This window comes from Tursiops truncatus, chromosome 18 (assembly GCF_011762595.2).
Source record: "Tursiops truncatus isolate mTurTru1 chromosome 18, mTurTru1.mat.Y, whole genome shotgun sequence".
Classification (NCBI taxonomy): domain Eukaryota; kingdom Metazoa; phylum Chordata; class Mammalia; order Artiodactyla; family Delphinidae; genus Tursiops; species Tursiops truncatus.
The window spans coordinates 23248086-23271779 of record NC_047051.1 but is presented as its reverse complement, the minus strand read 5'-3'; the positions used below and the strand labels follow the sequence as shown (position 1 = coordinate 23271779).

The following is a 23694-nucleotide window of genomic DNA, read 5'->3' as shown; positions in this document are numbered from 1 at the left end:
TCTCTTTGGGTATTTTCTCATTTGCAAGACAAGGGAATTGCAAAGAAGCTCATCAGATGCTCTAAGGACTTGGATTTGAGTGCTGGCCCTACCATATATTAGCACCGCTCTTCGGGCAAGCCATTAAAAATTCATCTGTCCACTAGGTTGTGGCAAAGATCTCAAACTGAGAGAATGTACTAGGTCTTCTGTGCACTTTTAAGCACAAAACAAACGGCAGCCAACAGTAGCACTTACTGTGTGCCAGATACTGCTGTGAATCCTCTTCATATATTAAGTCATTTAACACACGTTATAGCCCATAAAAAAACCCATTTTATAGACAGTGAAACTAAGGTTACAGAGACGTTAAGTAAGTTGTCCAAGGTCACACAGCTAAGAAGTAGTGAAACTAGGATTTGAAATTCTCATAATTACTTAGTTTGAATAACCAATTAGCCAGAAATGAGCATAATGAAAATTGGTGTCCTCAGAAGTAGTGAACTCTCAGTTGCTGTTGGTAGTACAAGGTAACAGCCTGATTCTGCCATGAAGATGTAAATAATGTGGACAGGGATGTGTCACAATTACGGAGCAGTCACCCTCAAATGAAATCCCATCTAAAATATCCATTTAAAAAAAAAATAACAAGCTTCTGTACAGCAAAGGAAACCATCCACAAAATGAAAAGACAACCTACCGAATGTGAGAAAATATTTGCAAAGCATATGTCTGATAAAGGGTTAATATTCAACTTATATAAAGAACTCATAAGCTCAATAGCAAAAATACAAATAATCCAATCAAAACATGGGCAGAGGATCTGAATAGACATTTTCCAAAGAAGACATACTGATGGCCGATAGGTACATGAAAAGGTGCTTAACATCACTAATCATCAGGGAAATGCCAACAAAACCATGATGAGATATTATTGTAAATACTCTAGAGATGATTTAAAGTATAGGGAGGATGTATAGGTTATATGCAAATACCAAGTCATTTTATATAAAGGACTTGAGCGTCTATGGGTTTTGGTAGTCACAGGGGTTCCTGGAACCAATCCCCTGCAGATACCAAGGGACAACTCTATTCGGGAACCAGTAAAAGGAGCCTGATGAAAAAAAAAAATCCATTTAATAAGGTGCTCAGCTAAATTCTAGAGCATTTCCCTAAAGATGTTTATATCTCATGTGAGAAGAAAAATGAAGGAGAAACTGCTTTCATGTTAGTTTGATGGTTTCTAAACCTTTTCCCTACCCTGACGAAATAACCTATACGACATGTGACATTTTGGGATCTTCAAGACAAAGTCGAGAGAAAATTCAGTTTGTCCTTCTGTTTTACCCTATGGCCAAAGAGTTTTTACTTTACAAATATCTTCATTTACTTTAATTCTATTTTCTTCTCTTCCTTATAAAAATGTGTCAGCTCCTGTGATACTGCCTTCACAATATCCTTTCTCTTCCCACCAATCGTTTCAAGACCATTGGTCTTGAGACCTGAGAGCGTCATGGAGTCATCACATAAACAAAGCATCCGGCACTCCCTGGCTGAGCTCCGAGTGAGAGGGATCCGTTTCCCCACCAGGTGTGCAGGATTCCCTTCCCCATATCCCTTCTGAGGTCAGGGATCCTCTCTAAGCTCCTGTTTGTCATAGATGGAACACCGCGGTCCAGGGAAAGGCTGCTGCTGGCCCAGCTGGTGAGTGGAGGGACTAGAACTCAGTGCAGGGTTTCTGATGCTGAATCCGGCCCTGCTTTCGCAGCACTGGATTCGCTCTCTCACAAGGATACTATTAGGCGAATCAGATACACGTGGCTAAGAGAGTCCCGTGTGGATTACGATATAGATCAGAAACGTGCCATGACTATGAAATCTCATTTTCCCATATACCATGTAGTGGTGCTGTAGAAACTGGGGAGGACTCATAAACATGATGCTTTTATTACCCTCTTACCCAGCTGGCTTTTATTCTAAGAAACTGGGGGTCTGTGTCTTTTTAGTCTTTGATGTTGTCAGTGGATCCCTCCACTCCTATTTTGTTTAAAATTTTCTAACATTTATTCTTTCAGAAAGGATTGATTTGCTCTAATTAAAAAGAAAAGGAAAGATGAGAAGGAATAAAGGCTCCGTGTAACCGAGGGGCTTGTGTGGTGGCAATACCACAGAGGTAGTTTGTAATGACTTATTTTCTGATTTGTTGACTCTAGCTCAAGCCCATTGCCTCCTTGCCAGGCCACTAAGCATGTGTATAAATTGACACGGGCCGGCATAAATCAATTGTTATGCGGGTGGGTCGGCTCCATGCCCCACATCAGTCAGGCAAGGGAGGCAAGTGGAGAGCGGTTCCTGTTTGGGGGACTGAAAAGACACCGACATAGGCTTTGTTAAGGCTGGAGAGTCAAGAGAAGCCAACTGCAAAACCAGATTTCCTTCCATAGGATAAACTGACGGCTAGCCTTTAGCGCACATTTAAATCTTGTTCATCCTCATATCCCTGGGCAGATCACACAGACACCTTGCAACAAACATCTGCAGAGAGAGATACAGAACGTAGGTGGGGAGGGAGGAAGGACACAGAGGAAGAGGTATGAGAGGAAAAAGGAAAGAAGATAAACAGAAGTGAGGACTTAGGAAAAGAGAAGGAAAGGACTGGAAGGAAGAGGAGCAGGGAGGAAGGCAAGGAGGTACGAGGAAAAGAACAGGAAAGAAGGAAGAAGATAAACAGAAGGAAAGAATTAGAAGGAGCAAAGGAAGGCTCTGGATGGAAGATGAGGGAAGGAAGGAAGGAGAGAAAGAGGAGAAAGGGGAGACATGCAGCAAGGACAGCTGAAGTGCCCCAGAGGAAACCAGGAGCATGAACACGGACTCCAGGGCACCGCCTGGTGGTCATGACCCTTATGTACTTCGCCCTTCTTCAACTCCTATTTCACTCTATCTGCCTGCCTGCCAAATTTAGCACTTTATTAGTTGACATCTGATTCTCAAGTTAGTTCATAAATATACCATTTCCTCATTTAGACTACAAGCTTTTTTTTTTTTTTTTTCGGTACGCGGGCCTCTCACTGTCGTGGCCTCTCCCGTTGTGGAGCACAGGCTCCGGACGCGCAGGCTTAGCGGCCATGGCTGGGGCACGAACCCGTGTCCCCTGCATCGGCAGGCGGACTCTCAACCACTGCGCCACCAGGGAAGCCCCTAGACTACAAGCTTTTTGAGAGCAGGGTCTTTTCTTAGATTTCTTTTGTGCCCTGGCCACTCCCCGTTCTGTTCTGCCTAGTCCCTAGACAGTGCTGAGATTGTGGAAAGCAGTGACTTGGTCCCTGGTGACCTTGTCAATTTCTCTTGCTGTGAAAGAGCAGCTTCCTTTCCACTTTTCCCGCAGCCAGATGGAAGTCTCGTTACCTCCAAAGTTTCACATGCCTTATGCTTTCCAGAGGTGCTGTGATGTCTAGAAAACACATTCACGATAGCCTGTCTAAGCAACAGAAAACTCATTCACTCATTAACATACTGTGACAGATGGCCATTGAGGAGAACACCAGAATATACATACTATTAAAGATCATTCAGGTGGGCAATCGTACAAACACTACTTGGAACATGTTCTCCAACCTTACTGCCTAGCTAGCTGTCATCTGGGAAAGAATGCCCTTCAATTAAGGCTGATTTGAACCTCCTTGGAACTGACAAGACAGTCTGTGTTTCAGAGGTATGCTTCTAGTATACAAATGCAAATGGTTTGCCCCTTTGGTGGGAAATGAACACTTCACGAGTGCCCAACCAGACACGGTGTCATGCCAAAAATGGCAACTCTTTCTAGAAAACTCCAGTCTCTGTGGCCACATTACATTGAGTCTGGTTTCAGAATCAGATCTTCCACTTCGTGGGTTTTGGGAAGAGGCTGCCGGTATGTAGGGGCGGGAGCCAGACACACTCGGAGAACTGGGTCTTAATCTCTTAGACGATACATAAATTGGGGGAAGAGCAGAGGACTCCCTCCTCTTGACTGTAAGACTGAAAATGCTCATCTGCTGCTGTTCAAATGTGACTTCCTTGCTTCCTTCCTAGGATCAGTGAGTGACCTTGAACGGCTCTGGGCTGATGTGAGAGGGTCTAGATACTGATCAGAAACCATTTTCAAGACAGTGTTGCCTGTGTGGAAGAGCTTACCTGCCCGTGCCCAAGGCATGAGTATTTTTTTTTGTTTTTTTTTGCAGTATGCGGGCCTCTCACTGCTGCGGCCTCTCCCGTTGCGGGGCACAGGCTCCGGATGCGCAGGCTCAGCGGCCATGGCTCACGGGCCCAGCCGCTCCGCGGCATGTGGGATCTTCCCGGACCGGGGCACGAACCCGTGTCCCCTGCATCGGCAGGCGGACTCTCAACCACTGCGCCACCAGGGAAGACCCCCCAAGGCATGAGTTTTGACTCAGCAAAGCTTCAAGAAGCCATCTCCTCTGACCACCACGGCCCTGCCTCCCTCTGAATGCAACTTTCTGACTTGGTCACATATTTCTGATACAAGAAAGCTGAGCGAACGAGAGTGGTTTAGAAGAGGCAGAGGAGAAAAAGTAATATGCAAATATCATTCTCAAGAGCAGAAACAGTATGTAACTGGAAAATGGCCTGTTTGGGGATACACAGTTTTAGGGACCCATGTGCAATTTACATGCCCAGACTAATTTAAATCAGTTCCTGTCTCCCCTTCCATTTCTGATCATTCATATACCCAGCTGTGGCCTTTGGGGAAATCCTAAGAAAAACGGCTCTGTTACAGGCTGGACTGAGCCTGCTTTCCTTCTTCCCGTCAGCACAGGGGAAGGCAGAATCTAAATGTTATCTTAACAACAGTCGTGGTAACAGTGATGCTGTCTGATCTCAAGGAAACTGTGTTGTGCTAAGTGGAATTTTTAAAAAGCTCTTTCAACAGAGTCAGCAAACCTCCTGTGTTGCGAAGGCCAGGCCGAGTCCCCTGCTTTAACGCAGCAGCCCCCTGACACCCGGTTCGTTGCTGATTAACGAGAGCAGGTGCCCCAGGCCGCTGTGCAGGAGAACCTCAGCGTCGGGGTCTGGCGGCAGCTCCAGGATTATGAGCCTCCTGGCAGTCGGTGCAGGTACAAGGCCCCGGTGGATACTTAGAGGGCAAACCTCTCATTATTTTGTTTTCTGCTTAAAGCCCCAAGGATATGGAACTCCAGCATATAGCAGTAATTTGCTCTCTGGATTAAAAAGTCTAAGTATCCTCTCAGCGTCACTGGGATAGAAAGAATATTCGGTCCAATCCCTGGCACCCAGGAGTTTTAGTCAGAACACGTTTTGACATATTTTCAGGCGTGAGGCAAGAATCTGACAGCTCCACTGAGCGTTCTGTCCAGGAGGTGAAGGGCTGTCTGGGAGAGACCGAGACCCTGTATATTTCCTCTGTGAGGGAAATACCTTCTTTATTATCTTCTAAAATAAAGGTATCAGTCTGAGATGAAATGGAATTCCCCTTGACCGAATCCCTTCCGGAAAGGCCCATCATCTAAGGACCAGAGACCAGGTGTGTGAATTCTCTCCTTACTGAGGGAGACCACACAGATCTCACCCGAGCGAGTGAATGATGGACACTGTCCTGCGGGGAAGAATAGAACAAGAGCTCCTACCCATCAAATAATCAATTATACCTGGACGTGCACGTGCACACACACACGTATGCAACTCACACGTGCAAGCGCATTTCATAGACATACAGATCGTCAACCTGCACTGATGGGCCAGAGGAGACAGGAGCCCTACAATTCTTAGACGAATGATGAGTGGATTCCTTGGCCATTTCAGCTCATACTGAAACAACCACTGCTTCTTCACAAAGGCTTCCCACTTGGGATTTCCAGAAAGGGAAGGAAAGAAATGTCAACAATACAAGGGAAGGATAATAGCAACAATAGGAATCATTTCTTGAGGGCTTACTCTATGCCAAGTACAGTGGTGCAAGTGGCCTTTCATTTAATCCTCCAGGCAAAGGTAGTGGTGATATTATGAAGAATGGTATTGGAGAAGGAAAAACAAAGTAGGCCTTCAAAGCTTTCTTTCAACAAAGTAACATCGTATCACTCCTCCTCATTTCATCTGAGTTCAAAGGACCGTTTTCTGTCACCCTCCCCTCCCCCCATGGAAGTGAGGGGAGGCCACAGGGAAGGCAATAACATGATTCTGAACGTCAAGACTCTTCCAGTCTCCTCCTTCCATCTCACTCTGTATGGTCTACCCTGTCACCAGCTGCAGGAGAATAAGAGGGCATGGATCTCTATGCCTGAAAAACACTTTCTGTTCCAGATGACTTCTCTCAAAGCTGAAGTATAAGACCCATTAGAAAGGTCAAGCGCGAGCAATCCCACTACTGGGCATGTACCCTGAGAAAGCCATAATTCACAAAGAGTCATGTACCAAAATGTTCATTGCAGCTCTATTTACAATAGCCTGGAGATGGAAACAACCTAAGTGTCCACTGACAGATGAATGGATAAAAAAGACGTGGCACATATATACAATGGAATATTACTCAGCCATAAAAAGAAACGACATTGAGCTATTTCTAATGAGGTGGATAGACCTAGAGTCTGTCATACAGAGTGAAGTAAGTCAGAAAGAGAGAGACAAATACCGTATGCTAACACATATATATGGAATTTAAGAAAAAAAAATGTCATGAAGAACCTAGGGGTAAGACAGGAATAAAGACACAGACATACTAGAGCATGGACTTGAGGATATGGGGAGGGGGAAGGGTAAGCTGTGACAAAGCGAGAGAGCGGCATGGACATATATACACCACCAAACGTAAGGTAGATAGCTAGTGGGAAGCAGCCGCATAGCACAGGGAGATCAGCTTAGTGCTTTGTGACCGCCTGGAGGGGTGGGATAGGGAGGGTGGGAGGGAGGGAGACCAAGAGGGAAGAGATATGGGAACATATGTATATGTATAACTGATTCACTTTGTTATAAAGCAGAAACTAACATACCACTGTAAAGCAATTATACTCCAATAAAGATGTAAAAAAAAAAAAGAAAGAAAAAGAAAGGTCAGGCGGTGTGGGATTGTGAATGGGTAAGATCATCTGAATCAAAATTAGATGACAGTGTAGCAGTGTAATCGATACTGACCACTGAAGGTTCAGAATGACTGTATGTGTGTGTATTCAGGTCAGCGAGCTGTGGGCCTGGTCCTGCACATCCCAGGCGCTTTGCTGTGCTCTATGGAAGAGCTTCTTACTTCCATTTTCCTTCTCAGCAGGACACTTAGCAAACTGCCCAGTGACAGGCCTAGCATCTCTGTCCCCTTCCAGGGCTCCCCAAGGCAGTACTGGTTAATGCCATCACTTGATTTTCACAGAGGCCCCTCTCACTGTTCACTGGAATTTGATACATAAATTGAGCTCTTTCTGTCCCTTCTCTTTCGGCGCACAAACACCCCAATGGGCTAGGAGGGTAGCTGGTCTGCAGAGGAGAAAAACTAGCCTCACGGAAATGAGGAGTGATGTCCTGACCCTGGGTATGACCCTCGAGGGGCATAGCTGAGAGGAACTTTTGTAGTCATTTTTTTTTTTTTCCATTTGGAGAATGATCCTAAAATACCACCATTAATACAGTTTTCTTGAGAGTCATATCAGGGTTTTATGTTATTTGAGGTGATTTTTCCTCTATTGTGTGGAGCCCTTCACATAGACTCCTGTGAGAATATGGTCTAAGGATAGTGCCCCATCAGTCGCCCTGACAGGATTTCTCCATTGTTGTGGGAACTTTCAGGCCAACCTGCACTTTTAAATCCCTCATATGCTTTTCAAAGGAATTTGGCATGTGCTGAAAGTAACTGTTATTTTCGATAACTGCTTTTCTTTCTACAGAGACAAAAGCAAGTGAAAAGAAGACAACTCTCTACCGGAAACTGAGTTCTTGTGAAGAAGTACAGATCAACCTCCATACGCTATTACATCCCTAACGCAGCTCACGCAGCTTCGGCCTGCAGCCAGCAATCAACACGCTACATTTTAGCAATGCAAGTTGAGAAAAAGGATTTACCTTGGAGTCCAGCTGCTGCATGTATGACCAGAGATATTCTATATTGGCTCCAAAAGGGTGGACGTGAAGAAACGTTGATATGATGCCTGAATTAAAAAGACAAACACTGAACATTATTGAGAGGCAAATAAAAGTCTCAGGTGAATAACGTCATCTGACCCCAGGGACAGTTTTGTCAGGCTGAGTCGTGGTCTTGCCCTTTCTAACGGCTCTCGGCAAGCATTCAATAATTGCACATTTTGAAGACGGTAATGGTAACACGGCCAACAGAACACTGTCTCCTGGAATGACAGTAGTTGGAAAAGCGAGACTCTAAGAAAACACATGGATGAATGAAGGTATTTCTAAACAAAGACTCCTGGAAGCATTTCAACTACCAATTTTATGCTTGATTTGTCAATATAAAATTGTAGTTATTGGAAGGATAAAATGATCCCTTTTCTTTCCCTCGCTAGACTCTGCAGTAGGAAAACGGCTCCTACAGCTGTGTCAAATTCCCCTGATCATTACAGCTGCTAGTTACAAAGAGTATTTAATCCCTATTTCCCCTCACTGCCACTGAGGGAAGCACAAATCCTTGCCGTCTCCCCCTGGATCTCACTGTTGTTTTAAGGGAGCCAGCCTGCTCTCTCCTTCTGGCTGCTGTAATTTACAAGATCATTTTAAAAGGCCCAGGAATGGACGGTTTGGCTGGAGTCTGATTATAACTCAGAGGGCTTTTCCATCGTGAAATTCAACTGTCAACATTGTACTGACGGATGAAAAGCTGAACGGTAGCGTCGGGGCTGACGTAAAAGCATTACCCTCCTACCCTCCTACCCTCCTTGCTCTTATAACCAGAATCAAAATGGTGAAAATGAGGACGTCAACTCCATAGGCTGTATCCTTCTATGTGTTAAGAAACTGGGTTCCGACGGACACTTCTGGCTTCTCTCTGAAACAGGCTTTGAGATGAATCAAATTTGAGGATAAGGCCTCAACGTTCTGTTTATTGTGATGCTTTGGTGCTCGAAAGCCAAAGGTCAGAGGCTTCAGACCCACAGGGCAAGCATAGGCCGAGCACATCGTTCTGCACTACGTCATGCTATGAATTGCAGGGTGGCCTTGGATTGACCTGGGATAGGGTCTCACGGCCCCTGATCTCTGGTGTGATGCCTGCGATGCCCTGGATGAGTGTCAGTTTCTAAAGAAAAGTTCTCAGTTTATCCTTAGGCTGAGAGCAGAGAACCAGAGCCTACACAAGTACTTTCGAGACCTAGCCTCAGAACACTGCTTTTATGTGGGTTTTCTTGGTGGACAGTGAAATGAAGAACACAGAGACGATTAGTTACATTTCTCCATAAAGTTAAAACCCCAGTCTTCAGAGATTGACCTTTTCCCTGGAATATAAAGAACTACTGTTTTATTCTGAGATTGTGTTCTTCGTTTTTTGTTAAAATGTCCTTCTCTTATGAAATAATGGTGATGACAGAAGGTAACAATGGTAGTTTTAATCTCTTTAAGTGGCAAATAGCCATTTTTAATATACGTAAGTGGGATTGTTTTGTCCCCCTCCTACCACTTTGTTAATTTATGTTTTAACTGTATAAACCTGGCAACTACTTCCCTGTGTCTGAAATTCTCAAATCTCGTGAGGTGGCACTATAAGTAACTGCGTTACCAGTAAGAGTTAAAGTACAGAATCCCATGAATGATTTACTTAGAAAATAAATGAGAACAGAAGTATTTAAAAAAATAACATTTCCATTTGCATTCCTTAAGTGGGAGAGAGGGGGCAGAATTCTTATGGGGAATTGATTTTTTTTTTTTTTTTTTTTGGCCTCGCCATGCTGCGTGGCTTGTGGGATCTTAGTTCCCCGACCAGGGATTGCACCTGGGCCCTCAGGAGTGAAAGCACCGGGTCCTAACCGCTGGACTGCCAGGGAATTCCCAAGGGGAACTGCTTCTATTTCAGGATGGTGAGTGGGGCTTTCCCTGCTGTCCCAGGCCGAGGACAAGTGGTGCTATGTCTACTGCTTTACACAGAGAGCCTCCAACAAACGGTAGGCAGACCCCTGCCCCCTATGAGGAGGAAAGGAGGACGGGGAAGGGAGGAGTAGTCAGTGCTGGCTGGCTTTGTGAGAAGGCAAGGGTGTTCCCAGTGAGAAGCTTTTCTCTTCTCTTAAATGCGATGCTCCCAGGGAGCGCCTCAAGAGAGCGGCTTGTAGAGACTGGGGAGGGGGGGGCCTGCAAGGCGGCGAAGCACATTCCTTTCCTTGGCTGGACTTCCGCTTAGGCAGCAGACTGACTAATCTGGCTTTGTGCCAGCCGAGCACAGGGAGGCGGTGGGGTGCTGTAGCCTTTGGGTGACAAGAATGTGTGAGCTTTTCCCATGGGACAAGGGGGTATCTCAGAAGGTAGACGGGCTTGAGCAGCCTTACAAGTATCCCAGGGCCCCAGCAAATAGAGAAAAACATTTTTTATGTTAATATCCCTACAGGACAAAGAATCATCAACATCTCCTGGCTAACCTGCAGCCTCTCCTATAAATGCCCCTGGGAGTGTGACAGGAAGTTAGTTAAGTGCCTCCAATAGAATGAATAGGATGGTTCAGAAGAGGATGGGGGTGGGGGCTATGGGGGAGTGGCTGACAACTCTTTTTTTTTTGGCCCTAGGTAGGCCTCTTGGGGCCTCTCCCGTTGTGGAGCACAGCCTCCGGACGCGCAGGCTCAGTGGCCATGGCTCACGGGCCCAGCCGCTCCGCGGCATGTGGGATCTTCCCGGACCGGGGCACGAACCCGTGTCCCCTGCATCGGCAGGCGGACTCTCAACCACTGCACCACCAGGGAAGCCCAGACAACTCTTGACCTAAGAAGATGAAGGAGGAAATTCAGGGATACCAGAAGTGGGAGGACCTGGGGTGGCCGCTTTTCTTGCCTTTGTGATGATGGCCTCCCTCACTGTTTACTGTCCCACAGCCCTAATCTTGGGTCTGTAACCGCAAGAAACTCTGCCCTTAGACAGTATTTGTGTGTTCTGGTTCAGTAGCAGGAATATAGTATACAGTTACAATAAATGTGTGTTGAATGAATTTATCCTCTAGAACTGAGAATGGCCAGTGTACTTCTTTAAAATTTCTGCTGTTCTATTATTGACAAATCAGGAGAAATAAGAACCTTAAAAATTGCTACCGGTACTAACCAAGGATGTAGTACTCTTTCAAATACCAGGTAACTTCGAGGAATTATTCATCAGTGATTCCTGCCCTTAACTCATCCTGTTATGAATTCAGGACAGAGTTAACTTGGATGTTTTGGGCATGGAAACTTTTTATTGAAACTACTTTGCTCATAAAGCTAAGGGGAAAATGCACATGTGATTTCTATATATCTTTCTAAAATCAGATGAGAAATCCTAATCCGGACATGAGTATTTTTCCCTAGGAGAGCATTTAGAACCATCTTGGCGGTAGCTGATATTAACACGCCGTTAGCTTTTCCTTATAAAAGTTGAGCAGTTGCCACTAAAGACATGTGGGGTCAAAGCAGGTAGTTAAATAAAGGTTTTCCAAGCTCTTCCTCTGGATGGCAACCAAGTTCTTCAGTATCGCTAGAGAGGCAGTGGAAATGGGAACACCCTTAGTCATCCTCCTCCAAGTACTGCACCCCTCCTCCCCCCCTTGATCCTGCCCAGGCCAGTGGCATCACAGAAGCATCAGTCACGGCATCTGAGAAAAGGTAGTTTCTAGGCCCGGGCTCTGGATCAGATTCACTTCGGGGAAGCTTCCTAAACAATCAAACTAAAGTCTCTGCTTAAGCTCCTTTAAAGGAACTGGGATGTTTCCTGAGAATGGGGAAAAAAAAAAAAAAGGATAGTTGTAACTCAAAATCCAATGAAAAATGCTACAAACCCAGAATTGGAAACTATTTATGGTTCTCTGGAAGACCATAAACACTGTAAAGGCTGGGTAAAAGGAACACTAGGAACTGAGGGTGGAGAACTCAGCCACTACTGAACGGGTGGGTCTCCAAAGGGATGACTCAAGAATTGGTCTTGGCTGGTCCCATGGAGAAGCGAGGTCTCCACATTGAAGAATGGGCTTCCCAACAGTGGAAAATACAACTGTAAGTAGCTAATTTAAGAAAATAAAGAAGGAAGAGAGGAGGCTGTCAGTACTCTTGAGTTTCCTGCACTGTTTAGGGCCTGAAACACTACTTTAGAAAGATACACAAACCAGCTCCAGACAGCATGTGGCAAATCCCTCATCAGGAAGAGGCCCCTTTAAACAAGCACATAAAGGCATTCTGAGCTTTTCCCGCCAACATCATCTAGTTTATTCTCATGTTTAGGTGTCACCGAGACCAAGGGAGTGACATTTAAATTAACCAAGTAGTGCTAGATTTTTACTGATTCATTTCCTTAGCAGCAATTAGATGCCAAGGTCCTAGGGACACAGCATTGCCCAGACCGACAAGGTTCCTGCTCTTGGAGAACTTATATTCTAGGTAAGCAACACAGACGATAAATGCAAGGATTAAAAAAGGAGATATGTTCAGAGAGTGATGGGCATATTGCAGAAAACAAAACAGGTAATAGGACAGGAGTGGGGAGTATCCTCAAGCTTGGTGGAGGGCTGCTTTATAGGAGGTCAAGGAAGGTGAATTTGTCCGTGTGTCAGATGAAGAGGAGTCAGCCACAGAGAGCCTGGGGGAAGGTGACTCAGGTACAGGCACCAGCGAGTGCAAAGGACCTGAGGTGGAAATGGGGTGGCAGGAACAAACTTGGCTTCAGAGTGGTGTAGCATGTGTTTAGAGGTAGGTGGGGAGCCAGATCACGTAGGGTCCCAGTTTAAGGGGGCTGGATTAAGCTCTAAACATAGCAGGAAACCAATGGAAGGGTTCTAAGCAGGGGCATGATATGAGCTGAATTATGTTTTCAAATTTTCATTCAAGCTGCTGTATGGTGAGTAGACAAAAGGGAAACTGGGAAACCAATTAGACGTGTTTGCAACAACCAATGGATCACTGAAGAGATCAAAGAGGAAATAAAAATATACCTAGAGACAAATGACAATGAAAACACCACGATCCAAAACCTATGGGACACAGCAAAAGCAGTTCTAAGAGGGAAGTTTATAGTGAGATAAGCTTACATCAGGAAACAAGAAAAATCTCAAATAAACAACCTAACCTTACAGCTAAAGCAATTAGAGCAAGAAGAACAAACAAAACCCAGCATTAGTAGAAGGAAAGAAATCATAAAGATCAGAGTAGAAATAAATGAAATAGAGACTTAGAAAAAAATAGAAAAGATCAATGAAACAAAAAGCTGGTTCTTTGTAAAGATAAACAAAATTGATAAACCTTTAGCCAGACTCATCAAGAAAAAAAGAGAGAGGGCGCCAAGTCAATAAAATCAGAAATGAAAAAGGAGAAGTTACAACTGACACCACAGAGATACAGAGGATCATGGGAGACTGGTATGAGCAACTATACACCAATAAAATGGACAACCTAGAAGAAATGGACAAGTTCTTAGAAAGGTACAATTTCCCAAGACTGAACCAGGAAGAAACAGAAAATATGAACAGACCAATCACCAGCACTGAAATTGGATCAATAATTTAAAAACTTCCAACAAACAAAAGTCCAGGACCAGATGGCTTCACAGGAGAATTCTACCAAACATTTAGAGAAGAGTTAACAGCTGTCCTTCTGAAACTATTACAAAAAATTGCAGAGGAAGGAACACTTCTGAACTCATTCTATGAGGCCACCATCACTATCACCCTGATACCAAAACCAGACAAAGATATTTCACCAAAAAAGAAAACTACAGGCCAGTATCACTGATGAACATAGATACAGAAGTCCTCAAGAAAATACTACTAAATCAACTCTAACAGCTCATTAAAAGCATCATACACCAGGATCAAGTGGGATTTATCCCAGGGACGCAAGGATTCTCCAGTATCCGCAAATCAGTCAATGTGATGCACCACATTAACAGACTGAAAACTACAAACCATGTGGTCATCTCAATAGATGCAGAAAAAGCTTTTGATAAAATTCAACATCCATTTAGGCTAAAAACTCTCCTGAAAGTGGGCACAGAGGGAACATATCTCAACATAATATACAGATTTCTTTTTCTCTTATGGACTCTTATTCTTAAAATTGTATTGATACTGGCACAAAAACAGATATATAGATCAATGGAACAGGATAGAAAGCCCAGAGGTAAACCCACACACTTATGGCCAATTAATCTATGACAAAGGAGGTAAGAATATACAGTGGAGAAAAGACAGTCTCTTTTACAAGTGGTGCTGGGAAAGCTGGACATTGACGTGTAAAAGAATGAAATTAGAACATTCTCCAACACCATACACAAAAATAAACTTAAAATGCATTAAAGACTAACTGTAAGACTGGATACCATGAAACCCCTAGAGGAAAACACAGGCAGAACACTCTGACATAAATCACAGCAAGATTCTTTTGGATCTGTTTCCAGGAATCTCAGCTCTGCAGAGGAATAGATGTCTCTAGACACAGTCATATTAGCTGGAAACCTACAGAGGACTGACCAGAAGACTGGAGAGCCATCAGGGAGGGGTTATGTGAAATCTGGGTCTCCCACTAAGCCACTAGGGGACAGTTGTCTGTGGGTGGCTGCAGAGTGACAAAGCATTTATGAGAAGTGGAGAGAGACAAGAGTGGGAGTGGGTAGCAGAAGAGGGATCAAACACTTGTGGTTTGGTCTGATGTTTCTAAGTGCCTGGGGATTCTAAAAAGCTTTAATTTTCCAAAAAGCAGTTTTTTCTACTTATTCGGTGCTTATAATACCTGATCTTGTACAGTTAGTTTTTTAAAAAATATGTCTTTCTGTCTTATTTTAACTAAACTCCTGAGACTGTATTTGGGCCTTTCAGTAAATTGTTCCTTGTATCTGAAATGGCCTTGACAACTCCCCATCTAACCAGAGGAAACGCTATTCATCCTTTAGGGCTCCCTCAACTGTCCTTTCTTCCCACAAGGCATCTGCAGCAGAAATAGCTCCTTCTCTGTATTTCTGATTTTAGTTTCATGGTCATTAACTACTTTCTTTCTCACTAGTCTATAAAATTCTTGAGGGAAGAGATCACCTTATCACCACCGTCCGCTAAGATACATCCTGGTACATGGCAGGCCACTAGCTCCCAAAACACAGTCCCAGAGGTGACTGCTTCAGTATCACCTTGGATGTTAGTTTTACAATACACAGAATCTCTGTGTGTGAGGACAAAGATTCTGCCTTTTAAACAGGCTGCCCAGATGATTCTTTTCCACAATGAAGGCTGGTAATTTTTAGAGTAGGCTCTTGACAAATGTTTGTTGATTTACTGATATGGACATTTGCATCTTGGAAACAAGATTTAGGTCAATGACTCATTCTTTATGGTCAGTAGCTTTCAGACAAGAACACACTCCCCAGATAACTTTTCTCAGGTGCAGACTAAATATAGCCTCAACTCTATTCACTGAAAACACCAAAAAGTCGCCACTCAACCTTCTTTAAGTGTTTTTTTCTACATCTCCTTCATCTGCTTCCTAACACCCATGTATAAGGGGGGACATTTCCAATTCAGATATAGGCTGGCTGTGAGGAGATGGGTTAAATGGTCAGAGTGATGGAAATGGTGGTGGTGGTGGTAGGAGGGGAGGGGCTTGATGTGAACAGTCATCTTGGTTCCCCATAAGATGTATGTCCTGATCCGCAGAGGAGTCACGATGGTACGTGAAGAAGTTTGCCTGATCGTTAAGAATGTGAGGATGGTTCTCCGGAGCCTGGGGGAGTCTGGAACAGCAACTTTATAAACAGAGTTGTTGAGAAGGTTTGGACTATATTTGGATGGGATTTACAATGATGACCAGCATTGACAGGGTGCCTGTCAGGGCTGCTGGGATTGGAAATGTGTTGTGTTGGAATTAATTAAAGAGCAAGAGAAGATGGAGTGATACAGACCCAGGGTTAGACTGTCAACATCTCCTCAGAGCTATTTGCCTGTCAATAAAAAATTCTGATCCATTCTCCTTCATAACAATAGCCAGGAGTTTCCAACCAAACACAGCTCCAAAGCTTTGGTCCTAAACCAGAAGTACTGACTCATCCTCTCCCACACAAGTTCAACGCATGCCAAATCCAACATGTAGGGCACGTGTGGAAGGAACCAGGAGCTCTGGCATAGACACTAGGCAATGTCAAGCTGACCTAATGTGTGGTTACCATACAGTTTTGAGATATAAAATGCTACCCTCCAAAACTCCCATAAAAATGTAATTCTTTTAGGTTCAATTATATGCCAACCTGTCTTCACAAGGATTGATTGCATAATAAATAATCCAGCAATCAATAATGAAGTGCTTCCTAAGGGCCTAGCTACTTTAGTTGAGTTGGAACATAGCACTTGATGCTATTCACTGTCAAGCAGAAAGTTTGGTAGCATGGCGGGTCTCCCAAGGGACTCAGGATCGAAATCTGCAAAGCTCCAAGTAGTGTTACTGATGAAATTCCATTGATCTTCTGTAATGTATATAAAATTTATATGTCTTAAAGACACCAATTTTATAAAACGGTCGTGAGAATCTCTGGAAAGAATATACTCTTTTGCCCAGATAAATTAATGTCACAAATAACTAGGATTGCTCATTATTTAGGAAGCTGTAGCCTCAGTTTTATGTGTTCTGTAGATGAAATCCATTTGAATAGCTTATCTTTCACTCCCCTTTTCTCTTCCAGGCAATCAAGATTTGTGCCACTGTGCATTTTTTATATAACATCTGTGTGTCCCAACAGGGGGTTACCTGAATATATTTGCGTATAGCACATATATAGGCATCTACATGTGCTGAAGATTTTGCCAATAAGCATTTCCAATACAAGGGAGATTTTCTGCTGTGCTCCTAGCCTTTTAGAGTGACTTAGAGCAGGCCTACTGTATCCTATATATGGGTTTAGTTATTCCAAGGGAAGATTCCAGGGAAATTGCAGAGTATTCCTGACCCCTCCAGATGTATCAGAAGTCCAGGGGGCTCCCAGAATCATTCTCCCCACAAGTGTTCTTCAGAAAAGAGTAGACCCAGCACCAGAAACTCCCTTCTCTCTCTAGCCTGGTCCAGAGCAGTTTTGGACCCATATTCTGTCATTCCGTCTCTATCACAGTCCTTATCTGGATTCCAGAAGCTGCAGGAGAGGTCTTTATGGTCCCAACATTTAGATTTCTACACAACATGAACGGCCAAACTCAATTAGCAGAGAGGCACGTTTAATGGCGGGGACAACTGCACCCTTCGGCAAGATCCGTTTAGCCAGTCTTGGAAACTCTTCTCTACCCTGGCATTCTTTTGAATGATTACTCTCTCTTTGACTACAAAACAGTGTAAGTACCTAGGAATTTGGGGGTAGGGCTTGGGCAGGAAGTCACATCTGTAATAAAACTTCCATTAAACAGAGTAAAATAAAATATTGTGGTGGAGAGGTAATGGAGACATGGAGGGAAAATTAAATTCCTAAATTTAACCAAACCTTACGTCTCCAGCCTCCCTTCTACCTAAACAGTCTCATATATTCATTCAAATTGAGTGTCACATGCTGTTTTTCTTTTGTTCAATGCTGAACTTTCAAATGCTAATCTGAGGGACCAGTTTAAGAGACCAAAAGTGAGAGAAAAGGCCTGGAAAATTTGGAGTTGGCTGTACCTAATTTTTATTGAAGATCCCGACTTACTAAATTTTTAATTCCAAACAAAGTTGAATTTACCAATTTTTAAGTTTTTTCTAGTATTAGAGACCTCAGCAGAGTTGACATGTTATAAACGTAACCCTCGTATTTACTCCCATTAACCTACAGTGTGTAAAGCATATTGTTTTAAAACTTGTGAGGTGGCTGATTGAAAAAAAATGTTTGTGTCGTGTGTGTGTGTGTGTGTGTGTGTGCGCACATGGTCCCCAACTTACAACGGTTCAACTTAACGATTTTTTTGACTTTATGATGGTGCGAGAGCAGTACACCTTTAGTAGAAACCATAGTTCAGAGTTTGAATTTTGATCTTTTCCCCACCTAGTGACATGCAGTATCATATTCTGATGCTGGACGGCGGTATTGAGACGAAGTTCCCGGTTAGCAACACGATCATGAGGGTGAACAACCGACACACCATTCTGGACCCACACAACCAATTCTGTTTTTAACTTTCAGGAGGGTAGTTAAGAAATTACATGAGATATTCAGCACTTTATTATAAAACGGGCTTTGCGTTAGATGTTGCCCAACTGTTAGCTAATAAGTATTCTGAGCATGTTTAAGGTAGGCTGAGCTAAGCTACGACGTTTGGTAGGTTAGGTGTATTAAATGCATTTTTGACTTACATATTTTAAACTTATGATGCGTTTATCGGCATGTAACCCCATCATAAATTGAGGAAGACCTGTGTGTGTGTGTGTGTGTGTGTGTGTGTGCGTGTCTACACCTATAGTAATTTATGTATAATATAAATACTGTAAATAAATTTATATATGTAAAATACCAGTGTGTGTGTATATCTATAATCTATCCATCTATCTATATATACAGTAACTATTTAGCAGATATTGTAAATGAACTATGTTCTCCAAGTAGAACATAAAAGGAGACGCAGCAGTCTATTGTGAGAGGAAGGAAATAAAGAGAATGGATACCCATTTCCATTTTTTTACCGTCAAGTGGTCTATATTATTCAGACTTAAAGAGGGAGAGTTTACTGCTGATTGTTAATTACGTGCTCTGTTCAGACCCTGAAAGTATCATGGGGGAAATCACAACTTTGTCACACTGAGCGAAAGAGAAACAGTTGTCAGAGTTTGACACATTTTCCAATAGGAGAAAAATCCAGTTGCCAACTACATACAGGTTCATTTTGGGTTCCTGGAACGGACAGCACATCAGCATGTCTCATGAAATTTGTGCACGGCATGTTATCACAGCTGTATATCATCACAGAGGGAAAAAAATCATTGGTTTTCCTTGGAGTAGCTCTAAGTTGATGTCATATTCAATAACCTTGTAGTTGAAAAAATCTATAGATGATGGATGAAGTTGGGACTATCTTTTGAATTTAATTCCTCCTGTGCCAGCTTCTACAGGACCTGATGTACCTGTCATTTTGAGGGGAGCGCATGCAATATTTAGAAACTGCAACCAGGCGGTACTTCTGCCAGATAACGAACCACAGAAGAACAGTTTGTCTCATGTGTACAACAGCCTCGTTCCTCACTCTTAATCATGCCATAGAGGAGCCAGGCTAAACTTGGAGGCTAACACTGGGGTCAGTGCCAAGGTGCAGCTTGAATCAATGCTGTGCATCAGGGAGTGAAGCTGGTGGCTTCTCCTTCTCTGGATTTGAGAACTCTGGAGACAGCCTTAAATATACAGGCTTCGAAGGTGGGGTCCCAGGCACGGTACCACCACAGCCCCACTGAGAAGACTTCCTTATGAGACTCAGTACTGCTTTTGTATACACTGATCACTATCAAGTGGGGACAGGGTTGGATTGCGAGTCTGGGGTTAGCAGATGCAAACCGGTATATACAGGATGGATAAAACAACGAGGTTCTACTGTACAGCACAGGGGACTATATTCAATATCCTGTGATAAACCATAACGGAAAAGAATATGAAAAAGAATGTATACATATATGTATAACTGAGTCACTTTTCTGTACAGCAGTAATTAACACCACATTGTAATTCAACTATACTTCAATAAAAGATAAATAAATAAGAAAAGAGAGAATATTTAGAGCTTTCTCTGGTCCTGACAAAGAAAAAGCCAACTTAGATATATTTCGTGGGGCAACTGAACATGTTTAGGTGAACAGCAACTTCCTTGCTGCTTCTTTCCCCTTCCTTAGTGGCCAGCTCGTCTTATTTATCTTGGATAAATGAGTCCAGACCTGTGCAGGGAAGCCTGGCTAGACTGTCCTAGATTGGCCTAGCACTGTAGTCTAGATGTCCCTGTATCATCAGCATTTCAGGTTTGGCCTTGGGACGGACCTCAGGACGTGGCCGTTCCCAAGCCTGGGGATCTGGCTTGGTGTGGAACTTTCGCACTGAACCCATCCTGGCATCCAGTTGTGTCCACGTTTTGAAATTCAGATTTATAACATGTGAAATGCAAGTTGATCTGTTTTCCTTGTACTCAGTTTTATGTTGGATAACCAACTAATATATATAGTTACAGAAGAGCAAAGTCCCCACTGGCTCGCATGCCCCTAATTTGAAATGTGTGTAATACAATCTTGATGAAGTTAATCCCACCTCTGACCAAGCTTTTAAATCATTAACAAGTTGGAGGTGAATTACTTAAATACTGTGTAAGTGAATTATTACCTACGAGACAACAGATGAGGAAAACAGAATTTCCTTACCGATCAGCAGAGCTTCTTTCTCTGATTTTAAGCCTTGGCTTCTTTTCTCAATATTGTTCTCTCGGTCTTGGTTGACCAATGCGACTGTCAACACATTAATTTCCTATAAAGTTAAAAAACAAAAACATATAGGTGTTTACGTAGATTCTGTGCATTCCAACAAAAGCCACCAGGTCTTTTAAACTCTATAAAAGAGGTCATCACGTCCATTTATAACTGAAGATCAACTTTTATAAGTGATTGATCTATTTGCCCAAGAGTAGAAAAGTAATTCTAAAACTTAGCCTCCTAGCTACTGCTCCCAGCAAACTAAGTAACTCTTTGCAAAAGTGGCACATTTTGTGCAATTATCTTACGTTTTTAATCCATGTTTTGATAAAACTGTTAGCAACAACTATTTGACTTTAGCTACTTTAACAAAGTTTTTATTTCAAATATGAAAAAATTTCCTGAAAAGCATATACAGACTCATTTATAATACTATGCAAGTAATTTGTGTGAGTGTGTGGGGAAACAGGGCCTATTGGGAAGGTGAGATAGAACTGTTGTTAGGAGTGTTTAAGGTAAGTCTATGTCCTTATACATAACTGCAAAAGGTAGATAAAGCAAAGGTTGGTAAATCGTTTTTCTCTGGAAACTAGAAATGAAGAATTGTACAACAAGCCAGTATGTGAAACATTGAGGCTCGACTATTTTTAGTTCTTTTAGTATTATTATTATTATTCTTTTGCGGTACGCGGGCCTCTCACTGTTGTGGCCTCTCCCGTTGCGGAGCAACAGACTCTACGAAACAGACTCGACGAAACAGACTCACAGACACAGAGATCAGACTTGTCGTTGCCAAGGGGGAAGGGAGGAACTGGGGGAGGGGTGGAGTGGGAGTTTGGGATTAGCAGATGCAAACTGTTATTTATAGGATGGATAAACAACGATATCCTACTGTATAGCACAGGGAACTATATTCAATATCCTGTGATAAACCATAATGGAAAAGAATATGAAAAAGAATGTGTGTGTGTATGTGTGTGTGTGTATGTGTATATACACACACACACACACACACACACACACATATACATATATATGTATAATGGAAGCACTTTGCTGTACAGCAAAAATTAACATTGTAAGTCAACTATACTTTAATAAAATAAATTTTTTTAAAAGTTCAGACTATCGCTGACAGAGTCACAGAATTAATGAGATGGGTGAATGCTTTTGTTATACGTTTTGCCAGAGACATAATTTAAAGTTAATATGGGTGTGTTTTAAGGGTTAGAAGACAGGACAGTAGTTTTAGATAGCCACTTGACGTGCCGTGCTTTTACCTTTTTCCACTATAACAAAAAAGGCGAGGAGGATTGTAATGACTCATGACTCACTGGTTCCTTAGAAAAGTAAAATTAATTTGATTTGTCGGTATTTGTAGTAGAGTTGTTTAATTTAACAAGAGAATTACAGTTATTAGTAGGTGGCGAGTTTGGGGTTGTCTTCAAAGTAGATATAAGCAATATCCGTACCCTCTTTTTGTGTTTTCATTTAGCTAAATTATCATCCAATGTCTGTCAAAAGAGCTCCATCATTATAACTGGTTAAAGGGAGTACACAGAGAGAAGGTGGAACTAAATAATTCCCCAAGTCAAACCCTTCTTGCATTTAAGCTAAGCCTACTTTTACTTTCAGCCGCTCAATAAATATTTATGCTGCATACATATATTACATGCCTACCACATGCCAAGGAATGCTACGTTTTAAATGATACTGGGTCTAAAAGTGGCAAGAGGTGCATGCTTACCAGCAAGCAATTCTTATAAAAGGTCTGTAAGAAAGCTTACAGGAAATGGCAGTAGATGCAGCTGGAGAAGTAGGTGGACCGGGGTAAGGAGCTCGGATTTTACCTGGAAGGTTTAATGAGGGAGGAGTGTTCAACACAGGAGTTACATGAACAATTCTGCATTTTAGGATACTGGTTTGCAGGAGGTGGAAGTGGGGGCAGGGATGCCAGGTTAGAGCCTATTTAATTCTGACCTTTTTATAACGAGGGTAGAACCCAAGTCAGTGATGTGCAGAGGGCGAAACGTAAGAGATATTTAAGAGGTAGAACTAAAAAAAATCTGATGACCTGGTGGATGAGGAAAATGTTGAGAATGACTCAGTGCCTCCACGAAAAGGAAAACAAGAGAAAGAAGCAAGTATGGGTGAAGATAATTTGTCCAAATTTGAACTTAAGGTTTCTGTGACATATTGTCAAGATATCTGAGAGAAAGTAGGATCCACAGGTTTTTGAACTTCGAAGCAAGGCCCTGACAGCTCTTTTATGGCCCATTTCTCAAGTTAGTGTTTGTAGCACACAACCCTGATGTCTCCCTCTGGGACAAAGAAAAGGCTTGCTTATTGCTTGATATAAAAGAGATGGCTCCCTCAAGCTCACTGTTCCTCTCCTGTAACGTAATCCACTGTGCATTCAGGCTTCCATCTGGGCCCCTCTATGGGGGCATGATCAGCCTGTAAGATCCGTGAGGATGAAGCTGGTGAAGCCAGGACCACTGTCTTGGGAGCACAGGATAGAACCTCAGATGGACATCTGCCAAAACCTTCTCTGAGAAGAACCCATCACAAAAGGGACAAATTGACCACGTGGGAGCACATTTTCAAGGGTATCAGAGGATATCTAGTGTGTGCTTCATCTCTAACTCTATAAATCCATGCTTCAAGTCTAAGTCCTGGTCCTACCTTAAGAGTTTCACATTCTCCACCCAGAATGTTCCAACTTATCTCTTCAGTAATTGGGGAATACCCTTTACTGGGATGTTGGATCGTAAGTTAGAAAGACTTTGCCCCTTTCTTAAAAACTTCACTGTCCTTTTGACTCGTTCCTACCCCAAATCTCTGGAATATAGAAGGAAACTTTCATCATTAGAAACGTAAAATTAGTAGACTCTTTATCTTTTATCACATACACATCCTTTATCCTGATAGTTGTAATATGTCCTGAAGAATTACGTGTCTACTGGTGAAGGTGTTCCAGGTGCTTAGAGATTGCAAACTGGACGTGGATCAGTGCAGACGGAGGTTATTAAGGACAAATTGTTAATGGTGTACAAAGTACACAGTAGGGAGGAAACATTAGGATGGGGATCAAGAGTTTCCGCACAGTGAGATCAATAGGATTATGAAATAGTATTCCAAAGGAAGTGGTGAGAACACCATTCACTTGACACAGTAAAAA

General features: G+C 42.8%; 1 protein-coding gene and 1 long non-coding RNA gene across 13 annotated transcripts in view; one reads left to right on the top strand and one right to left on the bottom strand.

Annotated features, from left to right (window-relative positions):
- Positions 1 to 11112, top strand: part of LOC141277044 (uncharacterized) — a 31483-nt gene extending 20371 nt beyond the window's left edge. Inside the window, exons 3-4 of the long non-coding RNA XR_012327690.1 lie at positions 7866 to 10082; positions 10695 to 11112. This is a non-coding gene — a long non-coding RNA (uncharacterized lncRNA). The remainder of the gene's footprint in view (positions 1 to 7865; positions 10083 to 10694) is intronic.
- The window catches only part of ENOX1 (ecto-NOX disulfide-thiol exchanger 1), a 610449-nt gene that overhangs the window by 16545 nt on the left and 570210 nt on the right, over positions 1 to 23694 (bottom strand). For all 12 annotated transcript variants that reach the window (XM_073795222.1, XM_073795221.1, XM_073795223.1 and 9 more), the window contains 2 exons: positions 20466 to 20568; positions 8041 to 8126 (listed from right to left, as the gene is read on the bottom strand). In XM_073795222.1, the coding sequence (XP_073651323.1) occupies positions 8041 to 8126; positions 20466 to 20568 (189 nt within the window). The remainder of the gene's footprint in view (positions 1 to 8040; positions 8127 to 20465; positions 20569 to 23694) is intronic.